Genomic DNA, 16,141 nt, shown 5'->3' on the forward strand with positions numbered 1-16,141 from the left:
ATTGCTTGAAATAAGAAACATGTTGAATAGAATTAACAACAAATAAACAAATAAACAGAACTTCTATTGAAATGTTACAGGAGCTCTAAAGACTGTAGGTGAAGGGAGAGCAACTTTCTGCCCCAAAGCTCAATGTAAACCAACTAAAATAGAATGTAAAAAGCTCATTATACTGATTCTGGTTCACACATTTCTTGTCCATAAACATAAAACAAGTTAACAGGACTTCTATTGAAATGTTACAGGAGCACTTGGAGCAGAGCTTCACAGCCAAAGACTGTATATAAAGTTGGATAAGCCATCTGGAAATAAACAACCAGAGACGTGTTTGGTTTCATTGTCGTGTTTATTTCTTCTCTTTTTTTAACACCGATGACATTATTTGATTTCTTAGAAAACAATCCAGAGCGTCGTCAGCGTGTTTCCCATCAGATTAACATGATTTCAACATGAAAAGTACAAATCAAACCAGAACCAAACACCTGAATCCCTCCTAGGACCTGCTAAGAGACGGAGACCCGGCTACATCCTCAGGTCTTTGGGATTCACCACCCGGCCGATGAACAGCAGCGCCCCCGATGCCTCGTCCCGGACCAGGTAGAGAAAGGGCCGGTCCACTCGGTAGGTCAGGTGGCTGGGCGTCGAGGTGGTCGCCGGGTACTGGTTCCCCTCGGGCACCGTCTCCATGACAACTTTGTGGTTGACGCTGCTGAGCTTGGCGGGCTGAGCCGAGATCTTCTCCATGTTGGGGTTATCGAGCCAATCTGAGAGGCCTGCAGGGAAGGAAGAGGACGGAACATGTTAATGGAATCATAAATACTGCAGTCACAGGAACCTGGACGGGTTTTTGGTTCTTCAAGACCTCCCACCACCTCAGCTCTGACTCACTGGTCGAGTTTCATGAATTTATTCTCAGCCCAAACTCAAATGATGACCTAAAATTACCACAAATAGAGGCTCATTGACAATCTAATAGTCTGATATATGGAGGCCCATCAACGACCCAAAACTGAGTGGATCGAGGCTTGTAGGAAAGCCGAAACTTTGAATGATTCAAGACTCATCAACATCCTGAAACTCCCCAGGACCAAAGCTCGTCAACAACCAAAGACTCACAATAATGGAGGCTTGTCAACAACCCAAAACTCAATGAGTCGAGGATGAACAACCCAAACTTTGCACATATTGAGACTTATCAATGACATGAAACTACCATGAACCGAGCATCGGTAAGTCACAGAGAGGTTAACGAACTTTGATTCTTGAATCTTGAATCTTCCGGTTTGTTGAGAGACAAAGAACTGATTTGAGATTCGACACTGAACCAACCCTCAAAAGTGCCTCGATGGAAAAGTTCAAATGTCTCCTGACGTCTTTAATGCAGAAATAAAGCAGTACGGTGAGTGTTGCAGCTCTTCGTTGGCATTGTCATACAACTGGGATCATAATTTATTCAGGCCAACACAGGAGCTGAGTATGTCCTTCAGGTTTTAGCTTTAAAGTTTGAGGATTTCCTTCTTTTCTATATTTAACGCAGCTGTAAAATAAATTCCTTCTGGTTGTGCCGTCAGTTTGGCAAAAGAATCAATGAGGAAGTGTTAGCTGCTGCTCTGATTTCTGTTCCTCTAAATAAACGATGTTCGAACAGGTCCTGTAATTTCCTAAAACAGCTGCTGAATTTGGTTTTAGGAAACAAATGGGACTATTTTTACAGTGAATTAATCTGTACTTGGTGCTTTAGTGAGTGTTTGGGGCAACAGGATGAAGATTTATTGGAAGGTCCATCAAAGGATCAAAGGAAGCCAATATGTACCGTATGTATTAATGTCAGTCTTTGGTTGTTGATGAGCTTTGGTTCTGGGAGTTTTATATTTACAGAACTTCCAGGAGTTTCATATTTGGGGTGACAGGATGAAGATTCATTGGCTTTCGAATTCCCATCCTCTCATTGGCTGTTGAAAGCCAATACTTGACCATCATTGAGGAACCTCGATTCATTGAGTTTTGGGTCATTGACTAGCCTTGTTTAGCATGAGTCTTTGGTTGTTGACAAACTTTGGTTCTGGGGAGTTTTGTTTTTTTGCCGAGTCACGAATCATCCAAAGTTTCAGGTTTCCTATAAACTTCAATTCATTCAGTTTTAGGTCATTGATGAGCTTTGATTAGCGTGAGTCTTTGATTGTTGACAAACTTTGGTTCGGGGGAGTTTCGGATTTAATATTTGGGGCGACAGGCTTTGGAAGACCCATTAAAGGATGGGCCTTTCAAAGCCAATGAATCTTCATCCCATCGCCCCAAATACTCATCTTTATCCTGTCTCATCCGGCTGCTCAAACACCCTGCAGGCATCTGACAAAATTCAAACTTGGATTTTAAACAGGTAAGAACATAAAGGTGCAGAAGCGACTCATCTGTTTGAGTCTTTCTTCACTGGAACCTGGTTTGTGGGACTGACCGAGGTCGCCGAGCAGCGGCAGCAGATCGGTGGAGTAGCTGAACCTCAGCGTCGGCAGCGTCAGCGTCACCTGGGCAGGAAGCAACGTCATGGACAGATCCTGGACGAACTCGGCCGTCAGACTCTCCTCCAGCAGCGTCATGTTGGCCGTCACGTCATCCGGCAGGAAGACGAACATGCTAACGTCGTCCTGCATCTGGATCTGAGCGATCTGGACCAGGAGGGAGAGAACGTTCAGAGAGCGTCTTGGACAACGAGGACGTTTTTTAAAAAACACCCACCGTGCAGCTCAGGTCCGAGTCGGCGCCCATCTTCACCGGGTAGTTGTCCTGTTGCATCATGGGAACTCGGACGGGGGCAGCTCCGTCCACCTGGAAGCTCTCCAGCGCTCCGCTCTGAGAGAAGCGAGTCGCCCACTTCCCTGTTCAACGAGCAGAAGTTGATCAGTGGTGTTCCTGTTCCTGCAGCTGTACTGAAAGCCTGATTCTGGCTCTTCTTACAAACCTCTATTTAAAGCTTCACAACCGCAAACATCACAGAAGCAGCGCTGACGGCTTGAACAGAAGAGCACACGAGTCCCATTAAACGTACAAACACAGATTACTGAATTTATCCGTTTCCACCAAAATACGGGAGTAAATACAGAAAAATAAACCTACAAAAAATAGAACTTATCAAGCTCATTTTACAGATTCTGGTCCAGAACTGCACCAGATTTCAGACTGATTGGTGAAAGTTGCATACTGTAGACTGTATATAAAGTTGGGTAAACCCTCCATGACATCACCTGGTTTTGAGGCTTAGTGTGAACCTATTAAATATATCTTATAAAGCTCATTTTACAGATTCTGGTTCACACATTTCTTATCCATATTTGCACCAAATTCCAGACTGAAAACTGTACATTTTTGTACAGTGTGAAGCAGAAACTGTGTTGAGGCTAAAACCAATTCAAAACTTCTCTGAATGACTAAAATGTGCATTTTAGTACCTCAAAGATAATTTCCTGAGTGATAAACATATTTAGGAGATTTACAATCACAGAAAAAGGAAAGAAAACATCCAGGAGGTGTTAGAAATGCTGCAGGAGCACTTAAAGCAGTGTCACAGACATAAACTGTATTAAAACTGATAAACACTCCATGATGTCAGCTGGTTTTGAAGCTCAACAAAGTTCTAAGTATTTATGAAGCATCGATCACATAACTGTATTCAGGTGTCCTTCTGTTTGTTAAACCAACTAAAAATCTTTTAAAAGGAGTAAAATGTGTCGTTCAGTGTTTTAAGAACATAAAACTGTTCATCCAGATGAAGCAACGTTTTCTCTTTGTGAACGTCTGAAACTAGCAAACGTCTGTTGTTGTAGCAACCGGACCTCATGACGCCCGAAGGCTTTAAAACGCATCGTTCAGTCTTCTAACCCAACGAATGTGGCGACAAACGAGACAAAGCTCTGGGTGAAACGTTCTGGTTAGACGCTTTGAAGACAGGAAACACCGAGAACCGTGGAGGTCTCTGGTGCTGATGGAGCTCTGGAGACTTTTCTTACCTGAACTCTTTGACTGTTACCTGGTTTGATCTGCGTTCTTCAGGTTTTATCGGTTCCTCTACCTCACGCTGTCGGTCAAAACACCAAAACTGATCCAGGAGTGAAGAAACTAAACTTTGTTTACCTTTAAAGTAGGCGGCGCTGACGGTGTTCACGGCCGAGTTTCGTGGAGGGGCTTAGACAGGAAGCGCTGGACCTTCCCGCCCGTCTCCTGGGACACCCAATCATTGATCTCCTTCACGTCTCTGGCTCCGCCTAGTAGTGCTTTGGGCCGGACGCCATACTGCTGCTCGACAAGGGCGAAGAAGTCCTGCTTCAGACGGAGGCCTGAGAAGAAGAGTTTCCAAATTCAACACCAAAAAGACAAAGTTAAAGAAGAGAAACGCCCAAAAGGTTTAAGATGTTTTTATGTGAGCAGGATTCTAAATCAATTAGAGAGTATTTATACTGCAGTTTTTAAAAATATAAACAAATAAAAATACTAAATAAAGCTGCCGACAGATTGTAGAGACAAAGTTTAGGTTCAGGTTTGTGGCTTCAGATTTTTATGTCTGGAGCGAAGAAAAAAACCCCAAAATGTGATCAGAAACCTTAAAAATGACTTCCTGTCATCTTACAGACTTTTACTTCTACTAGTACTTTTCAGAAATTCCATAAAATTTTCCCAAAATGACAAAACTTTCTGCAAAATGAAAAAAAATCCCCAAACTGACAAAATTTCAGCAACAATTTCAGAAAATTTTCCCAAAATGCCAAAGTCTTTTCAGAAATGAAAAATTTTTTTCACAAACTTATAAAATTTTCTGCAAAATGAGAGAAAATTTTCCCAAAATGACTAAATTTTTTGCAAAGATGCCAGAAATTTTTCCCAAAACTACAACACTTTTTGCAACAATGCCAATGCCAGGTTATTTGACTAAAATGACAAAATTTTCAGTAAAATTCCAGAAAATTTGCCCGAAATGACATTTTTTTTGCAAAAATGACAGAAAATTTGTATAAAACTACACAATTTTCTCCAGAGTGGCAAAAAAATGTACAAAATAACAAAATTTTCCCCAAAACACGAGAAAACTACCTTAAACTCAGTCGTAACATTAAAAAGGGCAAAAATTGTAAAAAGAAATTTAATAAATAAATAAAAATAGCAACGTTTTTGAAATAGTATTTATATCAGCGAAAAACCCAGCAGCATTATTCTTAGGATAATTGTTGTTACTTGGAAAACAATGTATCTATATTAAGAATTTTTGCATTTTAGTAACAGTAAACTTTCCCGAAACAATAACTAAACTAATCACATGAACTGTAAACAGGGATCACATGGGTTTTGTTTGTTTTTTTTACAAAGAAAACAGCAGAATAAGGACTGAGAAATGGTCGCAATGGTTAAAACAGATTTCCCCTGTTTTGTCTCTGGAGGTGTTTTGCTTCATTCAGGTGTTGGGTTGTGCTCTGCTTCCCGTCCAGGTGAACTCACGGCGGGCCAGGTAGAGCCGGGCGGTGCTGCTCAGACCTTTTCCAGTCGTCCGGACGGCGGCCAGCAGCTCTTTGAGGGTGTTATGGAGCTGAAGGTCCTGCAGGGTGTGATACCTCAGAGCCCGATGGAGCTGCCTCTGGGCCGAATCCGACCCTCCTGAAGGAAAAGCAGAATTACAGAACGGAAATACAGCAGAGTGGGCTATTTATACCACAAAGATACATAAAACTACACCAAAGAGACACAACACTACCACAAAGAGACACAAAACAACCACAAAGAGACACAAAAATAACCACAAAGATAAACAAAACTACAACAAAGATAACCAAAACTACCGCAAAGAGACACAAAACTACCGCAAAAAGACACAAAACAACCATAAAGTTTATAGTCTTTTTGTGTCTGTTGTGTTTGCGTATTTGTTGTGTCTGCTGTGTTCGTTGTGTCTGTGTGTCTGTTGTGTTTGTGTGTCTGCTGTGTTTGTTGTGTCTGTTGTGTTTGTGTGTCTGCTGTGTTTGTTGTGTCTGTGTCTGTTGTGTCTGTTGTGTTTGTGTGTCTGTTGTGTCTGTTGTGTCTGTTGTGTTTGTGTGTCTGTTGTGTCTGTTGTGTCTGTTGTGTCTGTTGTGTTTGTGTGTCTGTTGTGTCTGTTGTGTTTGTGTGTCTGTTGTGTCTGTTGTGTCTGTTGTGTTTGTGTGTCTGCTGTGTTTGTTGTGTCTGTGTCTGTTGTGTCTGTTGTGTCTGTTGTGTCTGTTGTGTCTGTTGTGTCTTCACCCATGGACAGCTGGGTCAGAGCTGCTGAGACGCTGATAGGAGACAGGAAGATGTTTCCAGCTTCTCTGCTGCTCAGAGCTCTAAACAGGTTGTAGCCGAAGTCTGAGGTGGCGGCGGCCATCTTAGTTGTTGGCGTGGTGAAGAGCTCCACATGCTCCTCCTCCCCTCCCGTCTCCTCGGCCACCGCGTCTGACTGCAGTGGACCAATGAGGGGACAGACAACAGATGTGCTTTAGGAACGGTCCAGTCAGAGCCTCTATGAGGTGAGAGAGGTTCACATCCAGCATGGTCAAACCTTCATGATCAAACCTTCATGGTCAAACCTTCATGGTCAGACCTTCATGGTCAGACCTTCATGGTCAGACCTTCATGATCAGACCTTCATGGTCAGACCTTCATGGTCAAACCTTCATGGTCAGACCTTCATGGTCAGACCTTCATGGTCAAACCTTCATGATCAAACCTTCATGGTCAGACCTTCATGGTCAGACCTTCATGATCAAACCTTCATGGTCAGACCTTCATGGTCAGACCTTCATGGTCAAACCTTCATGGTCAGACCTTCATGGTCAGACCTTCATGGTCAAACCTTCATGGTCAGACCTTCATGGTCAGACCTTCATGGTCAAACCTTCATGGTCAGACCTTCATGGTCAAACCTTCATGGTCAGACCTTCATGGTCAGACCTTCATGGTCAAACCTTCATGGTCAGACCTTCATGGTCAGACCTTCATGATCAAACCTTCATGGTCAGACCTTCATGGTCAGACCTTCATGGTCAAACCTTCATGGTCAAACCTTCATGGTCAGACCTTCATGGTCAGACCCTCATGGTCAAACCTTCATGGTCAGACCTTCATGGTCAAACCTTCATGGTCAGACCTTCATGGTCAGACCTTCATGGTCAGACCTTCATGGTCAAACCTTCATGGTCAAACCTTCATGGTCAGACCTTCATGGTCAGACCTTCATGGTCAAACCTTCATGGTCAAACCTTCATGGTCAAACCTTCATGGTCAGACCTTCATGGTCAGACCTTCATGGTCAGACCTTCATGGTGAAACGTCAGAGCTGATGGGCACAGAGGAACATGCTGAGTGAAAACTTTATTTAAACAAAAAGATCTGATTACTAACTTCGTGGTACTGCACAGAAGGCTTTCTTTTTCAGAACTTTGGTTAAAAATATTTTTAAAAATGTCCAAACAGACTTGAATTTGTCCAGAATGACAGAAAATTTCTACACAATTTTCTCTAAAATGACAGAAAATGTTTAGAAAATGTCAAAATCGTCTCCACAAAGGTCCAAGAATTTGTCCAGAATGACAAGATTTTCTGCAACGATGACAGTTTGTGGAAAGCAACCAAATTTTCTCCAGAATGGCAAAAAAAAAGCACAAAATGACAAAATTTTCTAAAAAATGGCAGAGAATTTGCACAAAATGTATAAAAAAAACCTTAAAAATGAAAGTTTGTACAAAATAACAAAATTTTCTCCAGAATGAAAAATAAATTTGCATAAAATGACATTTATTCTGTAAAATACTAGACAATTTTCAAATTCTGTGTAAATGAATGAAAATCTACACAAAATAACGTTTTTTTCTCCACAATAGTCCAAGAAGACAGAATCTCCTTCAGACTGAGAGAAAATGATGAAAAGCTTTCCAACATTTGTGCGAAACAACTTAGATTTGATTAAATTACAAAAACTCATCTGTTTGTTCTGTTGGTAAAAACCGGCTGATGTGTTTGTTCCAGGATTCTTCTAAACAGAGCTGAAGGACTTAAAATAAACCAGGTTAAATAAACCAGGTTAGTATAAACCATGTTAAAATAAACCAGGTAAAAATAAACCAGGTTAAAATAAACCAGGTTAGTATAAACCAGGTTAAAATAAACCAGGTCAAAATAAACCAGGTTAGTATAAACCAGGTTAAAATAAACCAGGTTAGTATAAACCAGGTTAAGTAAACCAGGTTAAAATAAACTAGGTTAGTATAAACCAGTTTAGTATAAACCAGGTCAAAATAAACCAGGTTAGTATAAACCAGGTTAAAATAAACCAGGTTAGTATAAACCAGGTTAAGTAAACCAGGTTAAATAAACTAGGTTAGTATAAACCAGTTTAGTATAAACCAGGTTAAATAAACCAGGTTAGATAAACCAGGTTAATATAAACCAGGTTAGTATAAACCAGGTTAAAATAAACCAGGTTAGATAAACCAGGTTAAAATAAACCAAGTTAAATAAACCAGGTTAAAATAAACCAAGTTAAATAAACCAGGTTAGTATAAACCAGGTTAAGTAAACCAGGTTAAATAAACTAGGTTAGTATAAACCAGTTTAGTATAAACCAGGTTAGTATAAACCACGTTAAATAAACCAGGTGAATATAAACCAAGTTAAATAAACCAGGTTAATATAAACCAGGTTAAAATAAACCAGGTCAGATAAACCAGGTTAAAATAAACCAGGTCAGATAAACCAGGTTAAAATAAACCAGGTTAAATAAATCAGGTTAAATAAACCAGGTTAGTATAAACCAGGTCAAGTAAACCAGGTTAAAATAAACCAGGTTAAATAAATCAGGTTAAATAAACCAGGTTAATATAAACCAGGTTAAATAAACCAGGTTAAAATAAACCAGGTTAAATAAACCAGGTTAAAATAAATCAGGTTAAATAAACCAGGTTAAAATAAACCAGGTTAAATAAACCAGGTTAATATAAACCAGGTTAAATAAACCAGGTTAAAATAAACCAGGTTAAATAAATCAGCTTAAATAAACCAGGTTAGATAAACCAGGTTAAATAAACCAGGTTAAAATAAACCAGGTTAAATAAACCAGGTTAAATAAATCAGGTTAAATAAATCAGGTTAAATAAACCAGGTTAAATAAACCAGGTTAAAATAAACCAGGTTAAATAAACCAGGTTAAAATAAACCAGGTTAAATAAATCAGCTTAAATAAACCAGGTTAAAATAAACCAGGTTAAATAAACCAGGTGAGCTTACCTGAGCCTGACAGACGCTCAGAAAGAATCCAAACATCAGCAAAGTCGTCGTCTTCATCCTGAAACTCCACAAAGTTCCTGTTGGACAGAAAACGTTCCAGATCAAAAAACAAAGAAAACCAGAAACATCTGCTGTTTGAGGAACTCAGTTTGATCCTGAAGTCCTTTAAACGCCTCGATAGACAGGAAATATCTGAAATAAAAGTGTCCTTTAATCTGCCTGAAACAACCCGGACTGCAACTGAGCCGACTAAATAAATAAATGAATAAAAATGAATAAAAGCAGAGGAACTGCAGGTTTCTGAGCATCAAACATGAAAAATCCTGAATTCTGAGAAATTTTTATCCACAAATGTTTATTTTTTGCAAAACAGATTCATTTCTTCACTAGTTAGTTAATTCCCGCACAAATTTCTACATTTTTGACCAATCTGTACATTTTACTGACTATTTTTTGCATTTTCTTCATTATTTGTTAATTTTCTTCACTAATTTATACATTTTTGCACAAAATTCTTCATTTTTGGACATTTTTTTTAATTTTCTGCAATAATTTCTTTGTTTTCTGCACTAATTTGTTCCTTTTCTGCATCAATTTATTCATTTTCTTTATTAAATTGTTAATTTCTGTACAAATTTCTTCATTTTTTGACCAATTTGTTCATTTTCTTCAATATTTTTTCCCTTTTCTGCATTAAATTGTTCTTTTTCTGCATGAAATTGTTCACTTTTTGGACTAGTCTTTTCATGTTCTAAATCAATTTCTTCATTTTCTTCATTCATTTTTGTAATTTTGCACAGATTTCTTCATTTTTTGCAGTAATTTGTTCATTTTTGCAGTAATTTCTCCATTTTCTTCACTAAGTTGCTCATTTCTGCAGAAATTTCTTCATTTTTTGACCATTTCTTTCATTTTCTGCACTGAATTGTTCACTATTTGGATGAATGTTTGTTTTCTTCACCAAATTGCTCTTTTTTGACACCAACCTCTTCATATTTTGCATCTTTTTTTTTTTTTTTACTATTTAGACACAATTGTTCATTGTCTTCACTGATTTATGGTGAAGACACGGTTCTCCTCCTTCTTCTCCTTCTACAAAGCTTCTTTTGTTCTGAACATCTGGATCTGGTTGTCTTGGTTTCACGAAAACAAAAGTCTGTCATTTAAAACCGCAGACCACACACACACACACACACACACACACACACACACACACACACACACACACACACACACACACACACACACACACACACACTCTCTCTCTCTCTCTCTCTCTCTCTCTCTCTCTCTCTCTCTCTCTCTCTCCAGATGTCTGATGGGAAATCCAGATGTGAAACTTTCAGATTCTTTTCTCTGTTGACATGAAATGAGACTAAAAATTGAGGAAAACTGAAAATAAAAGCATTTAAAGTGTTCAATATTTTACTTTTCCTCACTCAGGATGAATTTCCTGTTTGTAAATGTGGTTCTGGAGAATAATCTGCTGTTCACCGTCACCAGAATCGCCTGAATCTGTCACCATGTTTTCATTTCTATTTCTCATGTTTGTTTCAGGGAAACTTAATCAAGCAGATTTTATCTCTTGAAATGAGCAAAGTTCTGCAGCTAACGCAACAAAAACGTTGAATAAATGTTTTAAAAGGCATGGGACACGTGATTAGTATTAATAGACTTTATAAACTGTCAAAAATAGAAATATTTTTATGAAATCTGTAAATTTAAAGGTACAAAACAGAAAATCCACAGTAAAATAAAATCTTCATGTCTATTAGTTAAAACAAAGCAGATTTTTTAATGAAAATGTAAAAAAAAAACCATTTTTACAAATTTAATGTAATTTCACAAATATTTTCAATTTATTGAATAAATAAAACTGTTAAATTCAAGTTTAATATTGTGAATATAGTTTTTTAAATTTATCTATATTTTATTACAATATTTGAAAAAAATTATTAAATTGGGAGCAAAAATAACAAAAAAAATACATTTTACATTTTTTAAATTAAATATTATTAAATATAATAATATAAACATTACTATATTGTTAATTTATAGATCTAGATTTATTTATACAAAGATTTTACTGTCATTTAATTACACTATGACTTTTATTTTACTTTAAAGTAATTGGTCATAATTCGTATTATTATTATTATTATTATTATTTCAAGTCATTTTCCATAAACAAATGCATTTTAATTATTTTTATAACTATACATATGTTTTAAATTATTGATTTATATATTTTTTAAACATTTTTTTTACTGCTATTCTTATTACATATAATTTTCCTTTATTAAAATACATTAAAATTACCATTTTTTTATAATTATATTTTATTTTTAATTATGGATTTAAATATTTAGATTTAGTTATATAAATATGTTTTAAAATTATTATTGTATTATAAAATATATAATATCATTATTATTATTATTATTAGCATTACTGCAAATCATTTTCTGTACTTAAATACATTTTCTGGCCTCAAGATAAAGAGTAACTTTATTTATTTAGTTAGTTAGTTTTGTATTTGTTTGTTTACACATAAATATTTTTCATTAATGATCAAAAGACAAATAAATTTGATCTCAGGTAATAAATTATTATTTTAACATTTTCAGATTTTTTTTACGAACATTTTAGTTTTTATACTAAACACGAAGTTTATTTGTCAGTTTATTTATTTTATTTTTATTCAGTTTGTTTGTTCCTCAGCAGCTCTTTAAATTGAACCTCTGGTGGTTTTCTGGGTTTTTTTTTATCTGCAGGTTTTTCTCTCTGGATGTTTTTTATTCCAGAGTTCATTCAGATTATTGATTATTGGAACAAATGTTGGTTTTGGCAGCAAAGTTTGAACCTGAAAGAAAAAAAAACTCCAGAGAGATTTAAAGAGAAACTGTTAAAAAACAAAAAAAACAAACAGCAGATATCTGAAGTTTAAATTATTTTAACTGATTCTGTTTTTCTTTACAACGATTTAGAAAGGAAGAAAAAAGTTTATTAAATGACAAATATTACTGTGACTATTTATTCAGTCATTAATTTTCAGAATTATTCTCTTAAAATAAAAACTAAAATCTGTTTTTAATTATTAGTGGATATAAATAAAATAAAACTGAATTGATAATAAAAATATAATATTAATAGTAAAATTATTATTTTATAAAACATAGAACTGACCTAAATGGAAAATTTGTTAAAAAAATAAAAAATAAAAAATAATAATTTAACAATTTCAAATCTTTAATATTCATATTTTCTCTTTTAAATATAGACAGAAATATGATAAATATTATATAAAATACAGATATTTTTTATTTACAATTAAACATCATAAAAGAACGAATTATTACAAATATAAGTATAAAGATATGCATAATAATTATATCTATAAATAAAATAAAATAAATGTAAATATATAAATACAAATAATCAATAATAATCAATGCAAATAAATAAATATATAGAATATATAAATTCTATGATAATATAGTTTTTTAAGTGAAAATGCAGAATATTTTTAAGGACAATTCTTACATGTTTTTAACTCATGTAAACTGTTTTTTTTCTGGGACTTTATTAATTTTTTTTGCAACAAAACAGGGAAAATATTTCATTTTCAGATTTTATTAAACATCTTTTCCCCTCAAATAACAGAAACTATCTGTAAAATATTGTTGATTTAAAAACAGATTTAACATCAGATGTTGTTAAAGAATGAAAAACTCACAGATTTTAGAATAAAAATGGAAAATAATGTCTGATTTCTATCATCTGTTGTTTACAAAACAACATAAATTTGTTTAATAATAATAATCATTTCATTGCCTTATTCCAGCCTCATTCCCAGAGCTGAACGTCTGAAGGTTCTGTTTAGTTTTGTTTCATGAACTTTGCTCGTTTTGGCTCCAAACTGCTGGAATCTGAACACAAATATTCTGAAGTCTGTAAAGAAAATAAAAGCAGCAAAAATCTGAAACACTGCAGGTTTGACTGAAGCCGAAGATTCTCTGCAGCTTTTAACGCCGTTATGGATCCTGTCGGAGTTTTCTGGGTGAAAGCTGCAGAATTTCAGACCTTCAGACTTTCAAACTTTCTGCTCTAAAACTGAAACTTTTCATCCAAACGGATCCAGGAAAAGTTCAGCGTTTTAGTAAAAAGTAGAAAGAAGCTCCGCTCACCTTTGAGGCTCCACGTCGCTGCTGAAGAAGAAGAAGATGAAGATGATGATGAGAAATCTTCCTCCCGCTGACGCCTCCGAGCCCCGCGCGCTCCCCGGACCTCACGGCGGCGCGCCTTCAGCCGTGCCAGAGGAGCGCCACGGGGACGCGCAGAAAGGCTGAAACTTATCCGATGTTCTCACAAACCGACGACACGTTTTAAATCGTTTTCCAAGAACATTCTTTCACTCATATTTAATATGTACGAAATGACACCAAGATAGAGGATCTAAAACGACAAAAACTTGTTAAAAATGACTCAAAACCTGTTTGAAATGCCAGAAGTGTGACAAGAACAACTTGGTCAAAATGACATCATGTATAATAAAACTAAAAATGTGTCCAAAGTCACTCAAAAGATGCACAAATAAACAACTATTTTTTTCTAATATGAAGTAAAAATTACCTAAAATGACAAAAAAAAAAAGGTCCAAGATGACCCAAACCTGTCTAAAATGACCACAAAAAAGTGAGCAGAACAGCTACAAACCTGGCCAAAATGACAATAATTTTTTCTAAAATTGCCTGAAATGACACCAAACAAAGCCCAAAATCACCCAGTATTTCTTTAATATGACTCAAAACGTGCCTAAAATGGAAAAATGTGACAAAAACAACTCAAAATTTGACCAAAATGACAATATCTTGTTTAATGACTGAAAGTGTGTCCAAAATCACTGAAAATCTGCACAAATTAACAAGCATATTTTTAAATTGAACAATAATTGCTTGGAATGACAAAAAGGTCCAAAATGATAATAATTTTTCCAAAATTAAGCAAAAAATGTCCTGAAATGACAACAACAAAGGTCCAGAATCACTCAAAACTTGTTTTCTTCTACCTTTATTCTATCCCCTAATAGTCTGTGCTGTCTCTTTCTTTTACCTCTTTATTGAACATTCAGCTGCTGCAACGACTTCACTTAATAATTTAATTAAATCACAGAAGTCTGAGTTTAGTTTTAGAAAACCTCCTTAGCAATTAAACATTTCTGATTCTGATTCTAAAAATGGAAGTTTTGATGCATTTTCTTTTCAACTTATTTTAGTTTGTTGATACTAAATTTGTACAAAAAAAATCCAGGAAAAAATCCTGAATTTAGATATAAGTGGATGAATTCAAACAACAACAGTAAATAAAAACCACAGCAAATAATGATGTGTTGGTTTATACACAACCCACAGGTCTGTGTTGATCGATAGCATTTGGTGGGTCACATTTTATATTTGTTTTTATAATAACACTGTTTTTAGTCTGTTTGGTTTCATTAGGCTGCCGATGTTTCTACTTCCTGTTTACATCTTGTCTTGATAGTAATACATGTAATTATTTTATATTTTAGTGTTTGTGAAGTTTAATCTACTAAATAAAGAATATTTAAAAATAATAATTTATATATATAAAAAACAAACGACTTGTCCATTAGCCAGGGTCACATGATGACCTCTGACCTCTGACCTCAGTCTGCAGCTTCTTACGGCTTCATTTCTCCTTCAACCAGCGGAGCTTCAGCTGCCGCTGTTGTAAATTCAGATGGAGAGGTTTAAATGTGTGTTTGGTGGATTTTACAACATGGTGTGTATGTAGCTGTTAGCCACTAGCTGTTAGCCGCTAGCTGCTAGCTTTTAGGCATTAGCTGTTAGTCGTTTGCTGTTAGTTCTTAGTTGTTAACTGTTAGTCACTAGCTGTTAGCTGCTAGCTATTTGTTGCTAGCTGTTTGCTGCTAGGCTGTTTGTCGTTAGCTGTTAGCCACTATCTGTTTGCTGTTAGCTGCTTGCCGCTAAAATTTAGCCATTAGCTGTTTGCCACCAGAAGTTAGCCACTAGCTGATTGATGTCAGCTTTTAACCGTTAGCTTTTTGTTGCTTTTAGACGTGTTTGATTTTAATAATTCTGGAGGAGTTCAGGGAGGCTAGGGAGACGGACTTTCTGTTGGCCTCGAGGAGGTTCTGGCAAACCGTTCGACGCCTCAGGAAGGGGAGGCAGGGCTTTGCTCAGGCTGTGTACAGTCTGGTGGAGAACTGTTGACCTGTACTGAGGATGTTGTTGAACGGTGGAAAGAGCACTTTGAGGAACTCCTGAATCTGGTAAACACATCCTCTGTGGGGGAGGCAGAGCCTGAAGACTTGGGGGAATCTTTGTCCTGATCCGTGACAGAGGTTGTCGATGTAGTTAAGAAGCTCCTCAGTGGTAAGGCACCAGATGCAGATGAGATCCATCCTGAGATGCTGAAGGCTCTGGACATTGTTGGACTGTCTTGGCTGACACGTCTATTCAATGTCACGTGAGCATTTGGTTTAAAAAGGAGGACCGGAGAGTTTGTTCCAGCTACTGGGGTATCACACTTCTCACCCCGAATTTCCACATAACGCGATCACGCCGCGCCGCGCAACGGAACGAAGCGCCGCCGTCTTGCTCCGAAAGTGAAAGCACACTGGAAGCGCAGCGCAGCGGCGCGCCGTCCGGATGGGGAGGGCTGCTCCTCAGAGAGGCTCTCGTGTGAATAGCGATATCACGCGATAAAAACGCATGATATAAGCAGAAAATAAATAAACCACACCTCATTTCGCTTCTACAAGGTCGCTCTGCTCGTCCCGGCCACATTGCTCTGTGATTTATAGACTTCTAGCATGGTTGAG

General features: G+C 36.6%; 1 protein-coding gene across 1 annotated transcript; it reads right to left on the reverse strand.

Annotated features, from left to right (window-relative positions):
* Nucleotides 1–327: 327 nt before the first annotated feature.
* Nucleotides 328–13,616, reverse strand: serpinf1 (serpin peptidase inhibitor, clade F (alpha-2 antiplasmin, pigment epithelium derived factor), member 1). The gene is given in 9 exon segments (XM_051938014.1): nt 328–773; nt 2,456–2,666; nt 2,737–2,876; nt 4,129–4,176; nt 4,179–4,331; nt 5,485–5,640; nt 6,259–6,451; nt 9,277–9,353; nt 13,464–13,616. Coding segments are annotated over 8 exon segments (1,209 nt in total). The 5' UTR covers nt 9,334–9,353; nt 13,464–13,616; the 3' UTR covers nt 328–522.
* Nucleotides 13,617–16,141: the final 2,525 nt, after the last annotated feature.

This window comes from Acanthochromis polyacanthus, chromosome 17 (assembly GCF_021347895.1).
Source record: "Acanthochromis polyacanthus isolate Apoly-LR-REF ecotype Palm Island chromosome 17, KAUST_Apoly_ChrSc, whole genome shotgun sequence".
NCBI lineage: Eukaryota > Metazoa > Chordata > Actinopteri > Pomacentridae > Acanthochromis > Acanthochromis polyacanthus.